At 44.2% G+C, this 27,048-nt stretch overlaps 1 protein-coding gene across 2 annotated transcripts; it reads right to left on the bottom strand.

Moving 5' to 3' along the window:
• Positions 1-27,048, bottom strand: HACD4 (3-hydroxyacyl-CoA dehydratase 4). Of its 2 annotated transcripts, none has more exons than XM_065406833.1 (7): positions 26,938-27,048; positions 11,638-11,741; positions 10,746-10,873; positions 7,434-7,546; positions 2,970-3,076; positions 2,135-2,266; positions 1-83 (listed from the first exon to the last, which is right to left on the bottom strand). In XM_065406833.1, the coding sequence occupies exons 2-7, from the start codon at positions 11,732-11,734 to the stop codon at positions 1-3; spliced, it is 660 nt and encodes a 219-aa protein (XP_065262905.1). In that variant the 5' UTR covers positions 11,735-11,741; positions 26,938-27,048. The 2 variants fall into 2 exon arrangements, with proteins under 2 accessions (XP_065262905.1, XP_065262904.1); XM_065406832.1 differs by lacking the exon at positions 26,938-27,048 and adding an exon at positions 15,653-15,741.

Here is a 27,048-nt window from a genome sequence, read left to right as displayed (position 1 = left end):
TTAGCTCCTTTTCTCTTTGATGTAGCTGGCTCCTAGGTGAGCTTTCCTTTCTGAGCAGAGGTATCTAGTGGTGAAGTACATACCTAAATTGAAACATAAAATGTAAGTGCAGGGAAGCAGACTCCAAAAGGCCCAGCATTTACCTAGAAAGAACAGGTGGACCTGGACCTGCACCTGAAAACCCTAATGGGATGAGTCCAATTGACCCAAATGGTCCTGTGGATGGTCCCATTAAACCCACAGGAGTAAGGCTTTTCAGACAAGTTCTATATTCTTGTAGCTAACCACACTATATTTTTAGGTATCTGTCATTATATGAGATATAATGCCCGGACTGGGCAAGGTCTCTGTGCAGCCAATCAGTAACGCTGGGGCCTTTGTGACAGCCCTTTGTGCAGCTGTGGCGCAACAGAGACGATGACGCACATTGCCGATGAATGCCTGCTGACTAGCTTCAGCAGTGGCCTAGAACTGCATCACGCCACTGAAGATGCTATCGCTTGGCTAGACGACTATGCACACGCTAAATACATTATCTGAGACCTCAGCAGGGCCGCCCGGGGGGGGGGGGGGGTCTGCGAGCTCCGGCGGGCTGAGCAGCAGGAGCTCCTGGACGCAGCTCGCTGAGGCTCTGGGAGAGGGGGTAAGTGGCATGGTAAGCCCCTCTGAGCCGGGCACCCCCCGACCCCATCCCCCCACAGCCCTGACCCTCTGAACCGGACACCCCCTGACTCCCTCCCTCCACAACCCTGACCCCTAGCTCCGAGCCCAGCCCCTCTGAGCCGGACACCCCCCAACCCCATCCCCCCCCCACAGCCCTGACCCCCAGCTCCAAGCCCAGCCCCTCTGAGCTAGGCACCCCCTCTCTCCTCCCCCCGCAGCCCTGACCCCTAGCTCTGAGCCCAGCCCCTCTGAGCCGGGTACCCCCTGACCCCATCCCCCCCACAGCCCTGACCCCTAGCTCTGAGCCCAGCCCCCCTGAGGCTGATCCCCCCCACAGCCCTGACCCCCAGCTCCAAGCCCAGCCCCTCTAAGCCAGGCACCCCCGACCCAGAGCCCAGCTCCCCACCCAGCCATGGGCAACAGTTGCACCACCCCCAGGCAGCGACAGCCCATTAGCACCAACCATCACCATCACCCAGTGACAGCCCAGTATGTAATTGCAACTGTATACATACCATTAAATCATTTAATGTTTTTAAATAATGTATTTCGTGTATTTTCAAATTACATTCAAAAACTAATTTTTGAATGTATTTCACTGGATATTTTTTACATTTCCAAATACGTGTTACTATAGTATAGTATTGCAACTTTTTTTATGGAAGGGGCCCCTGAAATTGCTTTGCCCCAGGCCCCCAGATTAGCAGGTCCACCCCACAGCCACCGTCATGACTAGTGTCCTCATTTTACTGGTCGAGAATTGAACAAGAATCCCTTATGAACAAGCCAACAATGTACTTCATCTAAAAACAGATGGGCCCATGCTACAAAAATTAGCACCCTTTAACCAAATGTGAGGGGGTTCAAATGGGGTCAGCCAGAAAGTTAGATGCAGACCCAAACTACTTCTGTTTGGATCCAGGATTTTGCTGTAACCCACAGTAACCGTAGGTGGGGGAACAAGCTATGAAGTTTGGATTTAGCTCCAAATCTCCTCAAGGCTGGAGGAGTTCTGGTACAGGATGTCAGACCTAGTTTAAAAGAACAAACAAACTGCGGGCCTGATCTAATGCCCACTGGAAATCCGTGGAAAGGTTTCCATTGACTACAAATGGCAGCAGAATCAAGACCTGACTCAGGACTTTCTGTTGAATTAACATCTATAATGATGAAGGTGGCTCAAACACACCATATTCATTTTCCATCCACCTTTTTTCTTAATAGTTCTTTTCCCCACACTCCCTCTCTCTAGAAACAGATAATTCACTTCCAAATGGGATGCTGGAATTCAAACCAGCCAACTCCTGAGCAACATGAACTCCCCCTCAACACAGAGCTGTCAATGCAGGAACTGCCTAGGAGAAGGCACAGCTTACAAAGAATTTTCATTGATTTGATTTTTGCCTGCTCAGGCTTGTGAATTCCAGCACAGTGGCATTAAGGTCCTGCTCACAAATGATGAAAATCTTACCTACAAACAGCATTGCCAGGTACAGCTTTAGTATGTACGGGAAGTAGATCGATAAGGCAACTGGAAATGGTAGCTTGGTGGAGTATGTGCCGAAGGATTCAAAGTAAGGCAGTGATTCATAGATGGCAAATGCTGCAAAATAATGTTTTGATGTTTTTTAAAGCTGGAGTTATAGTAAAAGACTTCTTATAAGTGAAAGATCATCTCTAAGAAAACTACATTTAAGGCATGAAAAATAGGTCTTGGTCTACTGCCTTATCTTGTGAAATGTAATCTGTATGAAACAGCATACTTAGCATGCATACATGGCTTTACTTTTAATTCATTTTCTTGGGACTGAAGTTGTAATCATTGATAACTAGGATTAGTAAATATTTACGTAGTCCTCATCTCTACTGGGGTTTTCAGCTACAGGTATAGTGCGCACACCTAGTCTAGGCACAGTAAACTGCTATAAGCCACAATGGTTTCATGCATAAGATGGTTTCAAGTAGGGGTCAGCTGCACCAGTGCATTTGCCAGCTTTGTCTGCGCTTTGCACTGGGTGCCTAGAATTAAGCTACACCAAGAACTGCAGAAAAGTGTCAGCATCCTAGGTTGATGTTCTGTGGCTTTCGTTGTGCTAACAAATTGTTAATTTTCCAGGAGAAAGGAACTGTCCTGTAGAAACCAAGAAAGAAAGAGAAAGGGGAAAGACAGATGAAAAAGTGTGTAGATAAGAGTAAAGGGGTTTAAACGTGTCTTATTTATCAAAAACTCATCAAAATGATCAAACTCTACTGAGTGAGATTCAGAAAACAAGTAATTTGCTTCATGCCTACTCCCTCCCTTTTACCTTTAGCCAGAATTGACAGGGGATATACTGGAATCCATAATGTGTAATTCAGCCATGTCAAAGCTCCATAGTATGTTCCTGACACTGATAACATGCAGTAAGTGTATCTGGAATTTAAAAAAAATGACAGGGAACTTGTGTTTATTTTTCAAATTCAGATAAAATAGGAATGACTAAACATCTTACTCCTTAAAACAGCCATCTATACTGAGAAATCTGTGGATTCCAGATTCCTGTACACTGAGCATTTGAGCCACTCAGATGGAATGCTGGACATGTGTTAGAGAAAAATTGCACCCATTTTATTTAGTGTCAAACTCATCAGAACCCAGAGATCACCAACTTGCTGAAGAGTTCTTTTATTTGTGACCCTGGCTTACGGGGGGGAGATGAAAATAACAATAATATGGTGCATTCTATGTTACACTTCTCCTCATGAAGGTTCTTATGCAAACCAGGTTCCAATGTGCTTTCATATTGGTTTGTCAGAAAATGGGCTTCAGATATGCTTGTAACTTCAATGGGAGGCTCATACATGTAACAGACACTAGAATATGGTCCTTTATAGTTGTTTTTATATCAAATTAACATTATTGCTAAATCATTATTGAAGCAGGCTAGAAGTTGGATTACTGCCATGGTTACAGATGGCACTACTGTTCAGTAAGAGGGCAGCCCCCCCATCATGGGGCCCAGAAATGCACATTGGAATATTTCCCTTATCCTCACTGTGCAAAAAACTGAGGGTCAGACTTAGTAACTACACAACATGGGTGTCATTCTAAAAACCTTTGAGGTGGATATAGGGACCCAGGAGAACACCAAGGACCTAGCAGCCCTCTCAGAAAGGGCCCATCAATAAGTCTCCATATCCCAATTATGTGCACTCTTGAATCTTGAGATGATTTAGTAGGGGGTTAAAAAAAGCCCACAGAGCCCCTTGTGTGAAGAAATGCAGGCAGAACTCTTAAGAACCTTTTGTTGCTCAGTCTGTGTCCCCATTCAGCATGTCTCACTCTCTCCCTAGAGAGTCTGGGAGTAGGATTTGGCCATCTCAGAAAAGTAAAATGGAAAATGGCTTATGTGTACTAACACAAGAATTCCAGAACACTGGTAGATTGTCAGCTAAGTGGAATTCCTGCTGCTTCATAATGGAGACTTCTTTCCTAGGGCTATATGGCAATTAGCAATCTCCTCTGAAATTGAGCAGTCATAATGCATAATGGGAATCCAGAACTCCTAGCTGTTCTCTATGAGATTTGGTTTTTAGAGTCTCAAGGTGGTCTAATTCTTACCAGCTTGTTTGAACTGAGTGACCTAGTAACTTTCTGAAGATTTGAGAGACTGGTTTGATCACATTTTTGGTCAGTTGAAAGGCCCTACACTGGCTGTAGATCTCTAAAAAGGTGTGTTTAAGCCACCATTAGCTGGGACTGTTTCTGGCAGATTACACAGCCCTAGGCAAACTTCCTGGTGGCCCCAGTATTAACAACTGTTTATGCAATCCTGGGTGGTACACCCGATGGAAAGGTTAATAGGTTAGGGGAAACTGTGTTGTACATTCTCCTCTCCCTTGATTTTTCACCAGATTTTTTTTAAAGCAAACTTGCAATATAATACAAAAAGCAGATAGTGCACTTGGTAATAAGCAAGAAAGATCAGATTTGTAGGCGTAGGCAGAATTCACCCGCCCTGTGTCATTAGCCCTAATGCTCAGAAAACTTCATATCTTTTAAGAATGTATCTAGAACTGGTTGTTAGGGTATGAAAGAAGAGCCTCCTTCTGGCTCTATACCACAAAAGCATCCCTTTTTACTAGTGTGATCTTCTCGACACCGTGCACACTGGATCTACCAGTGCTGGGGCACAACGCCACTGTACCACACTGGAAGATCTGCCCCAAAATGTGGAACCAAATATCTAAGCCTTGACAAAACAGAATTTCAAATAATAATGCTTTCTCAGATGCTCAACCATAATCAGTAATTAGACAATATTAGTATTCCCTAGAGAGTGGGAAACATTGAAAATAATTTAAATTTGAGCTTTGCAGAGTTGTTTTCACGGGGTTTGTCTAGTGAAATTTCTGTTGGTATGTTTTCAAATATAGTTGAAGGAAATTCTCGTAAGGAGCAGGTACTTCTCCTAAACAATACTTAATCATTCCTCAAGGAAAGATTATTATTAATTTACACTATATACTCAGAAACAGCTCTAGTCCTTGATCTTCAGTGCATAAGAAAGACATCATTCCTGGTAACTCGGATAGTTACTATTGTTCTAGTGTTACACTGGGAGTGGTTTCCTGGACTTGCCCAGGTTGCTTAAGTCTTCTGTTCCTCAGGCATAAAAGTTACAATATATCCTAATATTTGTTTACTTTGCAATATAGGCAACTTTTTTGTTTTGGGCTAAAATGTGCCCAGTTGCTCTGCAATAGGCAAAGGAGAATGTGCAAGCCCCTTCCTCTTATGCCCCTGTACATCAGTTTGAGTACAATTGTATTCCATTGTAACTCGGACTGCTCCATCTATACACCCCAAAACATTGGCGAGGATGTTGTGGCCCAACATCCTTTACATACCAGCCCAACAGACCTGGTTAGGTGCAGAGGAGAGAGACGGCTGCACTACCAGAATTCTGACACATCATCCCCCACAGGAAGTTGTGTCTCAAAGGCATAATAGAACATTTAATAAGTCCAACACAATCAAGCAGACAGGGCTAATTTATCCATTACTGATTATGATTGTATGTGATGCAAATCAGATTAAGTCATATATATATACACACACGGTAAACAAACGAAGGAAAGGGAACTAGACAAAGATATGTTCTCCATAGATATGAAACATTTTACATTATCATTTGAACCATACATTTATGCTGGAGACAATACTATTATGTATGAGGTCTCATCCATGTACACATTCTATGGTTGCCATTATTTTGACCATAATAGTTGTCTTTAAGGATTACAGTTAATAATTACATATTGACAATTCTATGCTGGAGCTTTTCATTGCTGATGTTTTCTTCTTTTTTCGCTTTAGCTGAAGAGTGCATTTTCAGTGGGTTTTATTTTTACCTTTGAATCTTTAAAAATTAAAAAAATAAATGGGGGGAGAGGGGCATATGAATAATTAAAACAAATCCACCTAGAACCCAAACAAAAATCTTCTTGGTCCCATATACCATTCATTTTCCTTCTCCAGCTCTCTCTTCATACCATACTACTTTCAGCTACCTCTCCAATGCTGACCCTGACATCAAGGTCATCTCAGTACAAATAATGGAATTAACAATGCATCCAAGGTGAAATTCATCCCTTTGCAGAGGACTGGCACAAGGGCTATGCACTGCTTAAGCCTCACTTAAGCCTACAGGTCTTCCTTGATTTAAGTAAAGAAACGGAAATCCACAGCCATTTAAGTGGCACTTAAGCAGCGCATAGTTCCTTGCACTGGCCTTCTGCACCGGGGTGAGTTTTATGTCCAATGCAAAAACTATTAGGGTGGGATTGTAAGTGACTTAAGAACACACATTCCATTGAAAGTCACCTGTAACTTCATACTGTGTAAATCTTTCTTCTAGTCCCATGCTCTTTGCCTACTGTGATTTCTCCCTGTGTCATTTATATGCTCTATCTAGCCTAAATTTTCAGGTCACGGGCAAGAACTAGAAATTTTCCACTTAATGCATAATAATCAAAATCTTAATGAATGGCCTGCAGTTGTGAGTTACTGTACTACAAGGCTTGTGTCCAAGGCTGTCTATACTACAAGCTAGGGTGTGATTTTTCCCCCCTGCTCACATACACATATTTGCACTAGCTCTCATTGATCTGGCACGAGTATAAATAGTAGTGTATCCACAGTAGCACGGGCAGCAGCAGAGGCATGGCTGACCCATGCACAGTATAAACCTGCCTGAAACTGGTGGGTGCAGCTCTGCTGCTGCTACCTGTGCTACAGTGGCTATGCTGCTGTTTCTACTCACACTAGCCCAGGGGCAGCAACTGTGAGTATGTGTACATGAGCAAGGGCATCGCCCCCTAGCTTGTACTGTAGATGTGGCCTAAATGAGCTGTAAAAAGGAGATACTGCTTTTATACATCAAAGCAAAGGTATTCGAGATAGTGTTAGGGAATGCCCTTCCTTAAAAAATAGCTGTGCTGCTGTTCTAAATTGGTGTTAGAAAGGTCAAATCTTTTGAAATAGAAAACTTTAATGCAGTGGCTTACTCTTGTAATAAGGCAATAGGTTTTCGTTTTGCCTAACTGATATACCAATTATTCTAGAAACCACAGTGTGCCTTATCAAATCCAAACATTTGCTTAAAATGTAAAACTATGATTCTGCTGAGGTCAAAATAATGAAAATCAGATGGCACGCACTGTATTTGGATAGTTCCATTTGACAGAAGTGCTTGCTTTATTTTTATGAGGTTACTTTGATTTCTTACCTGACCACATCCAGTAAATTCCAAAGGAAAAATAAAACGCACACAATATATTTCCCTTGAACTTCTTCTTGACTGGTGATGACAACAAATAAAATGATGATTCTTTCAGTTATCTGACAAGAAGAAAATAATTACAGTAATAATGACCTTCTACTCATATGTATGGTTTGTGTATCTCTGATTTCTGCATCACTTCAGCAACAAGGATGCCATGACACTCTAGTGTATATTACACTAAGTCCAGTATCCCCTTTCTTTCCTTCAGTTTAGGTCCCCAGGCTGCATTCATGCCTTTAGCAGTACCAAAAAAATCCTGAAGGCCTGTGTAACCCTTCCAAAAGCCTGACGTTAATCTACTCTGGATTATACTTGCATCGAAAGTGTTTAAAATATAGGGACAAATTCTCAGCTGGTGTAAACCAAGATAGCTACACTGACATCATACCAGCTGAGCAACTGACCCACACAATCTGTTCTGTTAACTCTTATAGATTTAAGTTTAATGGGCAGAGTATCTACCCACTATGAAATGAACACTGTGTAACTAGAATATAATGAAGTTGTCTGTACAGCACTTTTTCTATATCTTATTTACCAGTTCCTGTGTGGAACTCTGGGCACAGACTATAATTTTAACAAACAACAAAGCTCTTCCACCTCTGTCAGATAAAGCAAAATGTTCACACATCAGCTTATTCTTCAAATTCATGCGAGGACACATTTCCTATTGCCAGCTCCTAGTCATCTAGAAACAGAACACAGCCCTCCCTGGTGGATCCAGTTCCTCATCTTGAAAATCTTTAAAGTATGCCACAAATTTTAATCTTTGCTCTCTGGCCATTTCTTCCCCTTCAGATGTTAACACTGGAAGTAAATTCTTAGAGGGGAGTGAATCAAACTCCAGTCTCAGCCAGTGAGCAAAGCTTAAAGGGATTAACAGAGCAGCCTTCAGAAATTATTAAACTAAAAAGCTGCCTGCAACAACCCTGCTTAAGTCAATGGGGTTCCTCACAGGCTCTCAGGGATCTGTCAACACAGAGCAACTGGCAGGGTTAGTACCTTAGTAAATTGGGAAGGAAGTAGGGTGGGGTTTTGTTTTTTTTGTTTAAAGAAAAAGAAAAAAAACCTTCTGTTTCTTTTTGTGTAAATGAGGGTTTGCATGTAGCTTCTTGTTCTCTCTCTGCCTGCCTGCTGTTACAATCTCTAATTGACTATGGTAAAGTATTTGCCCCGATACTCTTAAAAAAAAAAAAAAACAAACAAAAAAAAATTCCACTAGAAACCATGTCTTTTCATGTCCTTAAAAAGGGAGAAGGAAGCACGTGCAGTCATTTCACAAAACGTAAACAGCATGGTTTCGTTTTTCATTCGTCCTCATTCAGTACATGAAGATCAAAGTGGAATTTCCTTTCTCTCATGGCTACCCCATCACAGCATCCACTCAGTTCTGTCCACGACTCATGTTTCCACAGTATAATTTGACCATTTTAAGAGTGAGCAAGACAGCAATAAATCAAATTCATTTAGGATAAAATAGATTGTACAGGGAGGGATTGTGCACATTGTAGAGCCACAATGTTCATCCTTTAAATCTCTCCTTAAAAGTCACCTCGGCTGTACTGTCTACATAACAATGCACCAGGGCCAGGCTACCAGTGTGCTGTGATCACTGCTTGTTACACTTACCATAATCATATTAACTGTTACCTTGTGCTCCCCCATCCATCTGTTATATACACTTGTCTTTCATCTTATACGGTAAGCTCTTTGGCACAGCGACCATGTCTGTGTACATGAACAGTGCCCTGGAGGAGGCCTCTAAGTGTATGTCCTTAGACGCAGAGTTAGCTTGGGTAATCAGTGCCCAGGCTTAGCCTAACTCAGGTGTGAGCGGTCACACTACACAGCCACACTCAAGTTACTGCATCCTCACCAGTGCTGCACTCACCCAGGAGTGGTGCTAGGACTTCTGGCAACATATCCCATGGTTCTTTTGTGATCCACTCTAATTCTTTCAGAGTGAATTGTGGAGTAATTTGTCTGTCCTTCTGGGCACATGAGGGAAATTGTGGGAAGGCATTGAAGGACTGTATCAACACTTGAGTGATTTAGCCTGTATCTTTGCTGCAAAGTGGGCAGATTACCAGCTTGAGTGAAAGCAGAACCCAGGTTCTAACCCATACCCCCAACTGTGCCAGCTTGCCTGGGTTGAAAATAACCTCAAGTGAGCTTTTTTTTTTTCCCCGCACCCGTTTCTTTGTATGGACAGGAGGAAGGAGCCTGGACTACTCTGCAGTGAAGACACAACCTAAGTGCAACTATAATACAAATAATACCTGCTCATATCCTCAATCCTCCTATCCTGCTCAATATTCACCTGTTAAGGAATAGGAGGTGTAGAGTTCTTGGTCTTACAGTTCCTAGAGAGGAAGACTAAAAACTCTCAAGTTTAAGTTAACTCCAAAGCAGAGAACAAGAAAGTTCCTAGGAGAACGTAACAAAATTCTCTCGTTCTCTGCTAGAGCACATAGTTCGTGTCTGTTCTCTTTCTTTACTCCCACAACAAAAGGTATGCACTTAAATCCCTATAAAATGTCACAATGCCTGGAGCCTTTTGTAAGTTGATTTTATCATGTCTGGATTGTGCTAACTTTGACCTTTAATCAAAGAATAGAACTGCTCTTTTCTTCCTGCCAAGCCATAGCCTTTCCTCTCTCCCTGCCCGCTCCTCTCTAAAAGAGATCCTCCCCCTCAATGAGCACCCGCAAACCGCAACAAGCCTGTTGAACTGCTGGGAAGGGTTTCTCAGCCACCACTTTGCATTCCAGTTCCCGTTCCTCCTCACATGTGGTTGGGCATGTGGTGCCTCCCCATTGCTCATGCCTGCCTTAGGAAACTGGTTAGGAACTGGCAGCTGAGGGAAGTGGGGAGAATTCAACCCCTCAGGATTAGCCAGTCTCCTACTGACTATAAACACTGCTCCAGAAAGCACACTCAGTTGCCCATGGAGGGAATCTTCCCTTCGTTCTCCTCTACTGGTCACCCAGTAGGTTACATTGTGTTTGTTTTGCTCTTTTCCATTATACATTTGGGGATTCTGATACTCAACATGCTGGTCTGGTGATGAGCATACACTTAACTGTAAGGAAGGGGCAAGGAAGTGAGTTTGAGTTGCTGGAAGTTCCATGAGGAATTATACTGGGGCATTCTGTCCTGTAAGTATCTCCTGGGCACCAACTGCAGCTCAGGTTAAATCTGTATGTCAAATAAGAAAGAGCCAGAGATTCTTTGGTACAGTATAACTTGACTTACCTGTAAAAACCTTGGGAGAAAACGGTTTTCTTCAATGCCAACTAGAATGTGCAGGAGCTCTAATATGGACAACGACTGACAAAGGCGCATTACAAGTCCTATAGAATAGAAGGTATCGGCCAAAGAATCTACAACCGCAGGGGAGAAGAAAACAGTGCCATTAGTTAAATCTCTGAACCCTTTCCATGCCAAGCCTCAGATATGACCACCGAGGTGTCAAAAAGTAACGTTCACATGCCACCGACCTTTTGAAACAAACAGAGAAGCCACAGAAAGGATGTCTGGAGAGCAGTATACATAGTGGGGAAGCTAAGGAGGGCATGGAATAGTCTACATCTGACATACCTTTTTCAGTTAAGTGGCTGTTATGAGCACTGAATAAATCTGTGCAGGACCTGGATATTTGGTTTCAGAAACATTCCTCTGCAATAGAGGACGGTTTGATGTTTCATAAAATATCTGCTACCTGGACTTTATAGTTTGTGTAAACCATTGTCCTTTGTATTCCCACCATCTGTCATTTATTTTTAACTCTGAAGTCAGTCATTTTCTATTATATCCCAGAACTCCAGTCAACATAGGGCCCAATATAGCTCTGATCTTCCAAAATATTACAGTAAGTCAGATCAAATACAGTGGAATATTAATGGTTCTTAGCAGAAAAAAAAGCATAGCAGCAAGAACTATAAAAATAGTGCAGATGTATTGGTATTGCTTTGTTCGACCAATCCAGTGCTCGGCTGCACTGAACGATGCAGTATTCTATCAATTTATGAAATTATAACTTGACAGAGTAACGCAAAGAGAGTCCTACAAAGTTGTTTGTTATGTCCAGTTTAGGGATTTTAAAGTAAAAATGATAAAAGCAATGTAAAATGAATAAGAGTCTTACCTTTCCCAAATGACAAGAACCTGATGATCATATTTGTAAAGATCCAGGAATGTCCACAGAATTGGATTAAATAGTAGATGAAGAGATAAGTGTTCATTGTACAGCTGTAAAGGCCGGAACAGTAAAGTAAATAAGCAAACCCAAAATGCATTACTTTGTATTATGTTACAATTTGTGCCAGTGTCCCAAAGCAAATTATACCCCCCACTCAGAATATGTCTACCACTGCCAGGAAAAGGAGCTGAAACTTTAAATAAGTGTGTCTATGTCAATAGCCAGAAAATCATGCTTCTTCCTTGTGGACTTACATAAATCAAACTAAGGTGCTTTTAAAGCTGCCATCACTTCTGTATCTGAGTGCCTCACAATCTTTCATGTATTTATCCTCACAGCACCCTAGAGAGGTAGGGAAATTCTTTGATTCCCATTTTACATAGGGGGAATTGAGAGATTAAGGCTCTGTCTACACTGCAGCTGTGCTGCAGCTGCGCCGCTGTAAGGTCTCCCGTGTAGCCTCTCTATGCCGGCATAATTAAACCACCCCCAGGAGTGGCAGTAGTTATGTTGGCGGGAGAGCATCTCCCACCGACATAGCACTGTCCACACTTTTTTCAGTGAAACTTGTATTTTTTCACACCCTTGACCAACAAAAGTTTTATCAGCAGAAGTGCGAGTGTAGACCTAGCCTTGATATTTACCTAAGGTGTCACACAGTCCATGGTAGAGCAGGGTCTTAAAGTAGGTCTCCCCCATCCTAAGCTAGTGCACTAACTACTGGACCATCCATTATCTGGCATGGTGAAAAACGTATTCATGTCCTCCAGGCTTGATTATTGCAACTCATATCTAGGAATTAACCCTCACAGCCTGAATAAAGCTCCAACTGGTATACAATGAATCAGGCCAACATGAAAATATCATTCTAATGTCCTGCTCTCCGTGCTATTTGCCCACTGACTACGGAATCCAACTCAGGCTCTCCCTCCTGATATACATGGGATTGGCCCTGGTTGCCTGGAAGATCTCTTCTTCCGACTGGAGAAGAGATCTTCCAGGCAACCAGGGCCTTCCACAATGGTTATGTTTTACTGAAAGCATGTAAATGTCAACCAACAGTGAGAGTTTTGTGAGCATGGGAGACCAAACTCTCACAGGAGCTGGACCTAGACCTAGACTGTGGAATTTGCTCCTGCAAGGTCTAAGGATGACCCAGACACTGAATGACCTAAATCAGAATTAAATGCAAACTCATCTCTTTGACATGACTTTCTCTTTGTAATGTCTGTCTTCCTCTCTCACACATAACAACCAATCAAGCTATTTTCTACAAGCCAGGAAGGAAGGAAATTGATGTTATTTCTATTTTCCAGTACTCGGAGGTGCTCCAGTGTTATGACAATGGGGGCTATAACACATACATTCGTACAAACGCCTTATGGAAAAGTCCTATACAGTTTAATAGAAATGAAGCCAACAGGGATGTATAGATATCGCTCTAAAAACCTACAGATTTAATAGTGGCTGACATACTCTCTGTTGTGCAGCTTACTGCACTAAGAAAAAAAAATCCCTAAAAGGGAAAAATAATAAGTTACAACAGAAAATGAACATTGCTCTGTCAAGTACCATTAATAACCAGTAACTGGATCCGTATATTATAACAATAGGAAAAGTATGAACAAGTTGTTAGATATTTTGAGAGGTTCTGGTAAGATCCTCCATTACTTAGTCACAATCACCACAGTTTAATGATATAAACACAGTGCAAAGCCCAGGTACTATCCTTTGTAATTCATATATTCTCTCTGATATGTACAATTTGTAGCATTTGTCTCCTTGTCCTCAATATAGTTTGAAACTATTCCAAGAATTTTGGGGTATTCCTCTGAATCTTTCATCAGCCAAATAGCTGGATAATGTTGGCTGCAAATCCTGTGAACTCTTAAACCACTTATGAGAGAACAAATGGTAACCAAGAGGATGTTTATAAATACTATGTGCCAGTGTTCTCCAATGTTTGGCCAATATACTTGTCATTTTGTTTTAAAACTCATCCTGATGAGCAGTGTAAGTGTGTTAGGGACTATGTTGTAACTGGCATCAATACATAATGTTAGTCACTAACTGCAGCACCCAAAATTAAAAGAGCTTAAAATTATTTAAATGAAGGGTTGACCTGGAGGATGGCATTCCACACAGTCTTATGAGGGACCACATTGGACTCTGGGGCTTTCATACACCAGGCTGACAGTGGCTAAGAACATTGTGTAAGTAGCACATTTAGGCTGTTTGTTGGGAGTACTTTTCTTCATTCCACATGGACTTCTGGCACTAAACAAGAAGTGTCTTTGAGGAGCTCCAAGAGGAATCTTATCCAGCCCTCTTCACCCATGGAAGGTCCCTACCATGCAGGGCCTTTGAGGGAAGAGGGGAAAGCTGCTGAGGAAGAAAGATGATTTAAATGTAATGAAAAATAATAAAGTAGAAAGTTTTATTGTTTTGCTACAATATTTCCTATATGTGAGTTGCAGCATCTTTTATGTCTGAGGAGCAAAAGAAATGTTCTGAGAGGGAACCTATTGCACAGGTCTGATGCAAAACTCCACTGTCATCTGTTTCCACTTAAAGGGTCAATGTCAAAGGTGGTTTGCTTTAATTAGATTTCCTGCTTTTTTGGGGTCACAGCAGGAATCCATCCACATTTACATTGGATTGCCTGATCCTGCAGCATTCTTAGAGATAGAGCATGGCCCACTGGATAAAGCACAGGCTGGGATGTCTGGAGATAGCTGTTCTATTCCTACATCTGTCACACAGACTCACTGTGCTTTTGTTTCACCATCTGTAAAATGGGGGAGACATACTTCTCAGGGGTGATCTAAGAAAACATCCCTTAATATTGTCAAGTGCTTTTAAAATCCTCAGATGAAAGGTTCTATAGGAATATTCTGCATTTCAATACCCTGCCTGTTTTGAGAATTGAATGGAGAGACAGAGTGATATGCATCACTGCAAACAAATCCAGCCACCTGAGTTTATTATGGACAGTGCTTTAGTTGTAATTTTTATAAAGTTATAATTATTAACTTGCCTAAATACATTGAAACCTCTATGATGCTGTGACCCAGTGGTGGATCCCAACATGTTCAGAAGAAGAACTTTGCTTTTTCTTGCACACCCACAGGTCTGGAAAAGTGAGATATTGGATCTCTGTTTTCCCTCAGCATGATAACTTGCAAAATGGGGGTGTCCTATTTCCTCCTAAAATATACAGGCAGATAGCATATACCTGCTTATGCTTTAGTTGAATATGAGATTGTAACAGCATTATAGCTTTAGTTTGAAAAGTCAGATATTTTTCAGGAATAGGATGATTACAGAACTACATATTACTACTACTCTTTTTATTATTTAATAAGATTGTGTTTCTGTGAGGACTGTCACCATTAATACCTGGGTGTCTGCATTTGACAGTGGGCTTGTAAACCTCCACCATACCCTCTTAAGGCTTCTCTCCGTTATGATACTAAATAGTACATCCAAAGGACAGAGATCATGACAACCTGGTTAGGTGTGGTGTGGCACAGACTGCGGCCAGGGTCACTTCCTCCTCCAAGGGAGGAATCTCCCAGAACAGCTTAAAGAGCTAAACAGTACCCCCTGTCAGTAGCGATACAGTTCCACACCGCCCCCAAGGGAACACTTGCTACCTAATGAAATAGACACTGATGAAGCAATAGCTCATGGAAACTGAAGAGCGAGGGGTTTTTAAAAAAATAAAAAATGAGAAGCTGGTAGAAAACCCCCTCTGCTGCCCTGGTTTCCTTTGTCATAGTGGTCTGAGCTCCTAGTTTAACATTTCCCCACTTCCCCCCCACACAAGCTTTACAGCTCAGGATGGGAGGGGGGGGAAAGGACAAGACTGAAAACCAGCACAAAAAGCACGTTTCCTCCTGCACGCATATCCCTCCCCCGCTTCTCTGCAGTTGCACGGGTTGAATAGCTTGTTTTTTACCTTTGCTCAAGAGTTACTAGTTGGTGCGGAGATGGGTCGCTCCTGTGTCTGTCTCTCTCCCTCTCTGGTCACAGCTGCAACAGCGGTTTTCTAGGAGGTTACCCCTCCTCCTTTCTCCCCCCAGTGTCACTGAAAGCAGCACTACAGCGAAGGAGACACTTTCCTAGTAAAAAGGAAGGAACCACTAACTCAAGGGATCCTCGTTCATTTTATCATTCTTCTACAGGCACTAGCTCAGGCATGTTTCTTGCCTTATTACAAATAGTTCCTCTGGACTCAGTTCCACTAATTTTTGCGGTTAGTCAGAAGGGATCGTTTCAAAGGCCAGTTGAGAATAAGCATGCAAAATTAAATGCACATTATTCTGGAGAAGACAGAAGCCAGTTAAACAAGTATCCATAAATAGAAGAGAACATGATGGTATTTAATTTTCAGCAGACTCTAAGTGACTCCAAAGCAAATAAATATGCTACATAATGCTGTTTCTGTTACTTTGCTGGAAATGGAGACTGCACTTTTTATGCCTATAGTTTGGAAATGTGCAAATGTTTGGTCAGATGCGATCCTGTATATACAAGATTTGCTGGGTGCAAGTTTGATTTATTTGATCCAGATGTTTGCATTTTAAATAATTTAGAATATATTAAATAACTTGACATGACAAAATAGATCAAAGTAGCATTGTCAGTAGCAAGAATACACATAATGTGAGACAGGACAAAGCAATCTACACTGTCACTGATGGAGTACATTAAGGGAATGAATGTGTGTCCCATTAGACTATATTACTTATCACTTTAGAGGCCATCCAGATGCATTGCAGAAGTTATGCTACCCATATTTCATTGTTTGATATAATTTAATCTGTAGCTTATTACAATGCTTTACCCTGTATTTTTGTAACATTTTAGCTGATTTATCCACTTATAAATATTGCAAAATTAGAGCCAGATAAGCAAGAGGTAACAGGAGTGTTTGGGGCATGGAAATACTAACAGCTGTAGAGAGATTGTAAAGACTGAAACTGAGGAGATAAATCAGAGGGGAAACGTGATCAAAATAGACAAAATAATTAATGGCCTACAGACGGTAAGGAAGGAACGTCTGTTCCCTTGCCTCATAGTACAAGAGCAAGAGGATATTCAGTGACATTGTGACTCAAAATGTGGGGGAAGTGAGCACAGCTACCCCCTTGCCATTGCCCACAGAGTAGATAATGAGGAAGTGAAGGGTGGAGAGTGGGAGGAACCATTTCTCCCATCCCCAGTGAGAGTAGCTGGCTCGCTGCACAGCAAAGAGTGAGCTGGTGGATAAAAAGCGGTGAAGTAACTTAGCTGCTCCCCACGGCAGGAGAGGAATTGTGACTCATTCTCTTGGCTGCTCCTGGAGCCATGCAGCTGTGCATTCTCCCTCACTGAGGAAAAGTTGTAAGGTTACAGTAGCCCAGGGGCAGGCAAACTTTTTGGCCTGAGGGCCACATTGGGTTTCCAAAATTGTATGGAGGGCCGGTTAGTGGAGGCTGTGCCTCCCCAGACAGCCAGGCGTGGCCTGACCCCACCCCCATCCGACCTCTCCTGCTTCTTGCCCCCTGATGCCCCCCCCTGGGACTCCTGCCCCATCCACCCCCCCTGTTCCCTGTCCCCTGACAGCCCCCGCAACTCCTGACCCTGACTTCCCCCCGTTGCCCCATCCAACCCCTCCTCTCATTCCTGACTGCCCCAGGGACCCCTGCTCCCATTCAACCCCCCTCTTCCCCACCTCTGACCACCCCGACCCCTATCCATACCCACGCCCCCTGACCACTATCCCAAACTTCCCTGCCCTCTATCCAATCCCCCCTGTTCTCTGCCCCCTTACCGCGCTGCCTGGAGCACCGGTGGCTGGTGGCGCTACAGCCACACCGCCCAGCTGGAGCCAGCCACGCTACTGCGCAGCACAGAGCACCGGGTCAGGCCGGGCTCTGCAGCTGCACGGCCCCAGGAGCTTGCAGCCCCGCTGCCCAGAGCATTGCGCCGGCGCCGGAGCGAGCGGAGGCTGCGGGGGAGGGGGAACAGTAGGGGAGGAGCTGGGGGCTAGCCTCCCGGGCCAGGAGCTCAGGGGCCAGGCAGGAGGGTCCCGCGGGCTGTAGTTTGTCCACCTCTGGTCTAGCCCAAAAGGAAGAGACATGGATCTCTATGTTGTGGTTTTTAGTGCACTGCACAAACAATAACCACATCCCTAAAGCCTAAGAGCTGTGAGCAAAGTAGTTGTTTAAAAATAGACTCTCCAAACTTTTATTTGAGAAGTACTTTTGAATCTTAAATACCTTCTATTTGGGGGCCTTATTCTTTGAATCTTTGTGAGAGTGATTATTTCAACCAGACATTGTACTAAGAAAGATAAAATTGACATAGAGGAACAGGTAATAGAAAAAGTTAATTGGAATATTTAAAAGGTTTCTCTTGCTCTGGTCTTCTCTGCTTCTGCAGAGAGGTTATCTGAGTTTTGTGGCTTGGTGTCTGGAGTCTAAAAACATGGTTATCATAAGTCAGGGCAAAACAAATTACTATGGGCCAGATTGTGAGTCTCATACTTAGGGTATGTCTACACTACGAGGGTAGTTCGATTTCACTTAAATCAAATATGTGGAATCGATATTGCAAAGTCGAACGTGTGTGTCCACACTAAGGACAGTAATTCGACTTTGTGAGTTCACACTAACGGGGAAAGCGTCGACATTGGAAGCGGTGCACTGTGGGCAGCTATCCCACAGTTCCCGCAGTCCCCGCTGCCCATTGGAATTCTGGGTCGAGCCGCCAATGCCTTCTGGGTAAAAAAAATGTGTCGAGGGTGCTTTTGGGTAATTGTCGTCATCCGTCCTTCACTACCGCCCTCCCTCCCTCCCTGAAAGCGCCGGCGGGAAATCAGTTCGCACACTTTTTTGGTCAGTGACAGCGCGGACGCCACAGCACTGCGAGCATGGATCCCGCTGCGACCATCGCTGCAGTTGTGGCCGTTGTCAACGCCTCGCAGCTTATCATCCACCTTTACCAGAGGCAGATGCAGATAAACCAGGAGAGGAGGCTACGGCACCGCGGTGAGGGCCTGAAGTCTGAGAGTAGCACAGGCCTGTCAGAAAGCATGGGACCCAGCGCCGAGGACATCACGGCGACAATGGGTCATGTGGATGTTGTGGAACGGCGATTCTGGGCACGGGAAACAAGCACGGACTGGTGGGACCGCATAGTGCTGCAGGTCTGGGACGAATCCCAGTGGCTGCGAAACTTTCGCATGCGGAAGGGGACTTTCCTTGAACTTTGTGAGTTGCTGTCCCCTGCCCTGAAGCGCAATGACAGCCGGATGCGAGCAGCCCTGACTGTCCAGAAGCGAGTGGCCATAGCCCTCTGGAAGCTTGCAACGCCAGACAGCTACCGGTCAGTCGCGAACCACTTTGGCGTGGGCAAATCTACCGTGGGGGTTGTTGTGATGCAAGTAGCCAACGCAATCGTTGAGCTACTGCTCTCAAAGGTAGTGACCCTGGGAAACGTGGAGGTCATCATAGATGGCTTCGCCGCGATGGGATTCCCAAACTGCGGTGGGGCTATAGATGGAACTCACATCCCTATCCTGGGACCGGAGCACCAGGCCAGCCAGTACATCAACCGAAAGGGCTACTTTTCAATGGTGCTGCAAGCACTGGTGGACCACAGGGGACGTTTTACCAACATCAACGTCGGATGGCTGGGCAAGGTTCATGACGCTCGCGTCTTCAGGAACTCTGGTCTGTTTAGACGGCTGCAGGAAGGTATTTACTTCCCGGACCACAAAATAACTCTTGGGGATGTGGAGATGCCTACAGTGATCCTCGGGGACCCAGCCTACCCGCTAATGCCCTGGCTCATGAAGCCCTATACTGGCGCCCTGGACACTGAAAAAGAACTCTTCAACTACCGGCTGAGCAAGTGCAGAATGGTGGTGGAGTGTGCTTTTGGCCGTCTCAAGGGGAGATGGAGAAGCTTACTGACTCGCTGTGATCTCAGCGAAACCAATATCCCCATTGTTATAGCAGCTTGCTGTGTGCTCCACAATCTCTGTGAGAGCAAGGGGGAGACCTTTATGGCGGGGTGGGAGGTTGAGGCAAATAGCCTGGCTTCTGATTACGCCCAGCCAGACAGCCGGGCGATTAGAAGAGCCCAGCGGGACGCGCTGTGCATCCGGAAGGCTTTGAAAGCTAGGTTCCAGAGTGAGCACGGTTACCAGTGACTTTTCAGTTTGTGTACAGAGAAGCTGAACCTGCCCCCGTTTCTTTACCCAGTTAATGTTGACTATCCTCTCCAGTTACATACCCCCTTCACCCCCTTCCAAAAAAATAAAATCAGTTTTATTTTGTTAATGAACACCGTTGTCTTTATTACTGTTTTCGCGGGAATGTTTTAAACCTGGGACGCAGACTGTGGTGGGGAGCGGGTGTAGTGTACTGATGCAAATGATGCTTCTAAACTCCAGGAATGCCAGGATTCACAGTGGTGGACTGGTTGCTTCAACGGAGCCTGCCAGCCCTCCTGAGCGGGACTGCGTGTATGTGGGGGCTATGTGACTTTATGGCAGGGGGAGGAGCGTTACAGATCCCCTGCTGCGTGGCTCTGTGATCCAGGAAAAGGACCGCTGCATAAGATCTGTAACTGCCCTCCCCCGCCACAAAGTCACAGAGCAACCCCCCCCCGCCCAAGAACATGAAAACCACCTCCCAGACTGACCAGGGTAACTAGTCACTGCACTGTGCATGTGCCCTGCTGCTGGACCTGCCCCCGCCTCTGTACCCTGCTAAAGGTGACTGTCCTGTCCAATTACCAAGCCCCTTACCCCACTTCAGACAGACTCTCCTCCAAAAGAACATGATGGAAACAGTAATGAACAGAAATGTATTTTTTATTAACAACCACACATGAAACTGGGGGGTGAAACTTGGACGGGGGCTTGGGTGAGGCGGGAAGGAAAGGACTTTTCAAATTTTGGGGAATGACAGCCTTCTGGTGCTTGAGCAGTCTGCAGGGGTGGAGTGAGAGTTTTCACGGACTCTGCCGCCCCTCCTTCTTTGGACTTTGGGCTAGGGGGGGTATGGGACTTGGTGGCGGGGGAGGGCGGTTACTGATAGACTGCAGCGGGGCTCTGTCCTCCTGCCTCCACTCCTGCAGAACATCAACAAGGCGCCGGAGCGTGTCCGTTTGCTCCCTCATAAGTCCAAGCAGCGTTTGAGTCGCCTGCTGGTCTTCCTGCCGCCACCTCTCCTCACGTTCCATGTGTGTCCGGTGCATTTGGGACAAATTCTCCCTCCACTGGTTCTGCTGTGCTGCCTGGGCTCGGGAGCAGCCCATTAGTTCTGAGAACATGTCCTCTCGCGTCTTCTTCTTCCTCCGCCTAATCTGCGCTAGCCTCTGGGAGTGTGATGCCAGGCTGGGTTGGGAGACAGTCGCAGATGTGGCTGTGGGAATGAAAAAAAGGTAGTGAATTCCTCCGAAAGATAAATGTAGTTGTGAACAAAGAACATAGTCTTTCTCTGTGAACAAGACCATGCACTGCACCTATCACATGCGCACTCAGGACAAGGTCGAATTTTCGGACCTCGCCTTCAGTGCCTGGGGTCTTGCACTGCCGATCTGGGAAGCGGGGCAGGACACCGGAATTTCTGTAGCAGGCAGACATGGTAATCCGTAGACTTGTGGCTGCTTAAAACTTTAATAGTAGCACTGGCCTCCTTTCACATTGAAAGCAATGCCAGTCTCTGCTGCCAGCAATCGGCCAAGCATGAACTCTGCCCCTGTCCCACCCCCTCGCGGCTGTCCCAGGGAAAGATCCCTGTATGCTGCCCCTCTCCCGCCTCCACCACGTGGCTGTAAACCGGCGGTTACAGTTCTGTAAAGGAATGGGCAAGCAGTCCCAATACTAACAGTCCCCTACCTAATTCAAAGCAGGTCATCATGAGCGACATCACAATCATGAGGATCTCAGACAGCGATAAAGAACGAATGCTTCGGGAAAGCCTGCAAAGACCAGGGCCGTATGCCGCCATGCTGTGCAAGGCTATGATCCCGGAGTACTTGAGGATCTCCTGGCGCGGAAACGTCTCCTACTTCGGAGGACCCAATAAGGCCGCTCTCCCCAGGAACCTGATGCACAGGCTTTCCAATTACCTCCAGGAGAGCTTCCTCGAGATGTCCCTGGAGGATTGCAGCTCTATCCCCGGACATATAGACCGCATTTTAATATAGCTGCACTGGCAGGGACTAAAGAGTGGAGCGGCTTGGGCAGCAGAATCATGCAAAACCGGACATTGTTAGATTTTTTTTTAAATAGTTGGGACTGAATAGTTAAGTGCCTAGGGCAAACAAATCATGAAAAACACATTGTTGTTATTGTTAATATTCCAGTTCTGTTAAAAATAAATGTTTAGATGTTTAAAACACTTACTGCTTGATCCTTCCCCTGAATCTGTGTCCGGGTTAATGGCTGGGGACGGTTGGTAGGGGATCTCTGTAAGGGTGATGAAGAGATCCTGGCTGTCGGGGAAATCAGCTTGGTAAGCGCTGTCGACTGCCTCGTCCTCCTCATCTCCTTCCTCATCTTCCCCGTCCGCTAACATGTCCGAGGAACCGGCCGTGGACAATATCCCATCCTCAGAGTCCACGGTCAGTGGTGGGGTAGTGGTGGCGGCCGCACCTAGGATGGAATGCAGTGCCTCGTAGAAACGGGATGTGTGGGGCTGGGATCCGGATCGTCCGTTTGCCTCTTTGGTCTTCTGGTAGCCTTGTCTCAGCTCCTTGATTTTCACGCGGCACTGCGTTGCATCCTGGCCGTATCCTCTCTCTGCCATGGCTTTAGAGATCTTCTCATAGATCTTTGCATTCCGTCTTTTGGAGCGCAGCTCGGAAAGCACGGACTCATCGCCCCACACAGCGATCAGATCCAAGACTTCCCGATCAGTCCATGCTGGGGCCCTCTTTCTATTCTGGGATTGCACGGCCATCTCTGCTGGAGAGCTCTGCATCGTTGCCAGTGCTGCTGAGCTCGCCACGATGTCCAAACAGGAAATGAGATTCAAACTGCCCAGACAGGAAAAGGAATTCAAATTTTCCCAGGGCTTTTCCTGTGTGGCTGGTCAGAGCATCCGAGCTCGGACTGCTGTCCAGAGCGTCAACAGAGTGGTGCACTGTGGGATAGCTCCCGGAGCTATTAGCGTCGATTTCCATCCACACCAAGCCTAATTCGATATGGCCATGTCGAATTTAGCGCTACTCCCCTCGTTGGGGAGGAGTACAGAAGTCGAATTTAAGAGACCTCTATGTCGAACTAAATAGCCTCGTGGTGTGGACGGGTGCAGGGTTAATTCGATGTAACGGCGCTAAATTCGACAAACGCCTAGTGTAGACCAGGCCTTACAGTAGTGAGCAGTTACATGAATAGTCCCACTTGATTTCTATTGAACTACTTGTCTGAGTAATTGCTTACCAGTGTGGGCAAGAGGCTCACAGTCTAGCCCTAAACATTAAGAGCCCAGTCTGGCAAGGTGCTGAGTGCCACTCGCCAAGTCCTATGCGCGTTCAACTCTCATTGACTTCTGACCAGGGCAGGGAGACTCAACACTTTCCAGGATCTGGCCCTAAATTAAAATATTCACCATCTTAAAGCAAACTTTTTGATTCTTTATGCTGGGCTGAAAGGTGCTAATAGCTGCCATAGAGGGAATCTTGGATCCAAAGACAATTATAGACCTCATTAAAGCCAATGGATGTGCCAACTGCTCTCTTGCAGGCTCAATAGGAGTTGCAAAAAAAAAAAAAAGGGGGGGGGCGCTACTGCCCCAGGAAATACTCTATATTTCAGGTCAGAGCTAAACCATGTGGACTGAGCTGTTTCCCTGGTTGCAAAAGCAGGGGCTATGCTATTGGTTTGCGTGCTATGTTTGAGGCAGAGGAAAGCCAGGAGAAGAAGTAGTGAGTGTGACTGTGAGAAGAAGCAGAGAGACAGAGCTTCTACAGCAAAGAGCTCACTAAAGCAGCGATTGTGAGGATTTCTGAGCAAAGGAACTGCCTGCTGTTATGTTTCTACTGTGTTCATTTTTTTGTAAATAAAAAAAGTTACACTGAGAACATCCCTAACTCATAATCAATTTCTTATCCTAATGGATACAACCCTGCAAGCCTAACCACCTGGGTGAAAGGGGCAACACTTACGTCTAGAAATGTGTGTTTATTCATGTCCATGTGAAATAAAAAGACTATCAGAAGAGAAGTGTTTCAGAGTAGCAGCCGTGTTAGTCTGTATCCGCAAAAAGAACAGGAGTACTTTTGGCACCTTAGAAAATAACAATTTTATTTGAGCATAAGCTTTCGTGGGCTACAGCCCACTTCATCGGATGCATAGAATGGAACATATAGTAAGGAAATATATATACACATACAGAGAACATGAAAAGGTGGGAGTTGCCCTACCAACTCTAAGAGGCTAATTAATTAAAAGAAAAAACTTTTGTAGTGATAATCAAGATAGCCCATTACAGACAGTTTGGCAAGAGGTGTGAGAATACTTAACATGGGGAAATAGATTCAATGTGTGTAATGGCTCAGCCATTCCCAGTCTCTATTCAAGCCTAAATTGATGGTGTCTAATTTGCATATTAATTCAAGTTCAGCAGTTTCTCCTTGGAGTCTGTCTTTGAAGCTTTTCTGTTGCAAAATTGCCACCTTTCAGTCTGTTACTGAGTGGCCAGAAAGGTTGAAGTGTTCTCCTACTGGTTTTTGAATGTTAGGCTTCCGGATATCAGATTTGTGTCCATTTATTCTTTTGCGTAGAGACTGTCCGGTTTGGCCAATGTACATGGCAGAGGGGCATTGCTGGCACATATCACATTGGTAGATGTGCAGGTGAACGAGCCCCTGAGAAGAGAAGTGGTGGCTGATGGAAGCGTCCTTGACTGTACAGCTCAGGTGGAGCAGAGCTGCCAGAAAGCTAGAGGAAGTTCAGGGGGCCTGAAGCCAGTGAAGAGATTCTGGGAGCTAAACTCCTCAAAGGAATGATCTAGAGAAAACTCTCTGAGGGAAACCTCATGGAGTTAACCTTAACTACCCTCTCCTGTAGCTCTTTTTATGTGAGGAGGGGATTTGACCTATACATTGCACTTTGGTACTCACCCTCTGACACATAAATGCAAACACGGTTTTATTCATTGTGTAGGCATATGTGGATTTGGGGAATAAATTTGGGGAAACTTTATCACCTCAGACCACAGGATATTAATCACGAAATTAATACCATACAGCCAAGTACTCCTACCATAGGATAAAAGCTCATTTTTTCAAATAATGGATCTTAATCCATTTATAATTTATAAAAATCAGAGCTGCACAGAAGTAACTTGAGTTTATGATGTAGTAAAGAAATGCTATCATTTGAGTTGACCACTGTAAATTATTGTTTATATTGCTGTTTAAGAAGCTGAATCTAATATAAATTTCTACAGTTCATTTTTAAAATCAATTAATGGGAAAATGTCAATTTGGTTTTTTTTTAAAATGGAGCTTTTTTAAAACAAAAAATCCAATGTCTAACAGAGGACCCTTTAAATAATATCCTTTAATTATTATTTTTTTAATTCATTAACTCTTACCAGGGCTCTTTTGCTTCCCAGCTGATGCCTAGAAAAGTCTTTTTCAACACAGCAAACCCACTTTGAATGTGTGCATGATGCTGCAACAGGACGCATTCTCATCACTAAGGCAATGGTGTAAATTCTATGATGGAGCAGTAAAAGTTTAAGATATTCCAAATAATAATAAAAAAATCTGCAGGGGAGCCAGTGGGATTTTTGTCCAGATAAGGAGTTCAGGGCTGTACCCAATGGGGAAGATGGCTAAATGGAAAACATTGTGTGTTAGCAAAGCAAATAATACAAAACAAGGTGTAAGGTATTATTTTTACAGTGAACCACTGGAAATTATTTTAGGTATTTTTAGCAGTTGAGGAAACATTTTTGTTTTATACAAATAAAGTTTTCCAGATATTTCTTATCAAGGAAGACAAACTATAAACAGACAGTATTCCAGCTATAGTCCAAAGGAAGCTACTCAGCCTCTGGCCTGCCAAGATAAGAAACCTTAGGACTACAGCGGATAGTAAGAGCAAAAGCAAATGACTCAGAAGCAAGGCTGGATTTTCTTAAGTAATTGGAAGTATGAAGAAAACATTTCTGAATTAAAAAAAAAAAAAAAAACCAAAAAAAAAAAAAACCCCCCCCACACACATTTAACAAAGACAGAGGACAAGAGGAAGGTGAATTTAATGACACCGATAATGAAAATGTATGGCCTCATTTTTCAGAGGTGCTGCGTGTTTACCATATCCTGTGGCTCTTTTAATAGGAGAGGGTGATCTGGTCCATAGATTGCACTTTGATTCTCACCATCTGACACATAAATGCAAAAACTATGCTCCATTCATTGTTTAGGCATGTGGATGTTTTGAATAAATTGCCCCTGAAACATTATCCTCTCCCACCACAGGATATTTATCAACCAACCACCTCACTGACTTCAGTGGTAGCTACAAGTGCTCAGCCCTTCTGGAACTCAAACCTTTATTGTGTTAGAGGATTGAGGTTGCTAATTATTTGGCCAATTACAGTGTTAAATCCAGTAGGAACAGGTTTTTTTGTTTGTTTGTTTTCTAAAATGGTTCCATCTCCCACTCTGCTCATGTGTAAATATCCCATAGTAAACAGCCACCACCACCACCCAAAAAAGAGAGAGACCTAAAAATAAACTTTCCAAATCTTACCCAATAACCCACTACCTCCTTTTATTGCCCCTATTCAAGCAACCACTAATATCTTCCAATCAGAAAAGGGAGGGAGGAGGGGAGGAACAACACCTTTCCAACCTGAAATTAGGACTCAAAAAATCCGTATTTAGGAAAGGAGCCTGATTTTTCAGAACTGCTGAGCACCTACAAATATAAATTATGTCAATAGGAATGGAGCGTATTCCGCACCCCTAAAAATTCAGGTTACTTTTATTTATTTATTAACTTTTACGTTTAAATATGGATCTAACTTTAGGCACTCATGTTTTAAGAATGTCAGCCTGAGCACACAAATTAGCCTCGCAGTATAGCCTGAAGGTCAATGCATTCAGGTTCCAGCCAACTAAGGCACGAATTGAATTGTACATAGGCTTTGCAGTCCCCTCTGCAAGAGCCCCTTGCTGCAGCCCCCTCTCCTCCCCCGCAATTAAACCCGGAGGTTCTTAGCTCACATGTCTGATGATCTCTGCTATCACAGTAACACGTAGGAAGAAGAAAGGTGATCTCTGAGCTCTTGAAGACCCACTCCCTTTATAGTCTTAAATTGCACCCGGAAACAAAGT

The sequence above is a fragment of the Emys orbicularis genome, chromosome 6, assembly GCF_028017835.1.
Source record: "Emys orbicularis isolate rEmyOrb1 chromosome 6, rEmyOrb1.hap1, whole genome shotgun sequence".
Lineage (NCBI taxonomy): Eukaryota > Metazoa > Chordata > Testudines > Emydidae > Emys > Emys orbicularis.
The sequence above is the reverse complement of the archived record's forward strand: the minus strand, read 5'-3'. Positions and strand labels throughout refer to the sequence as shown.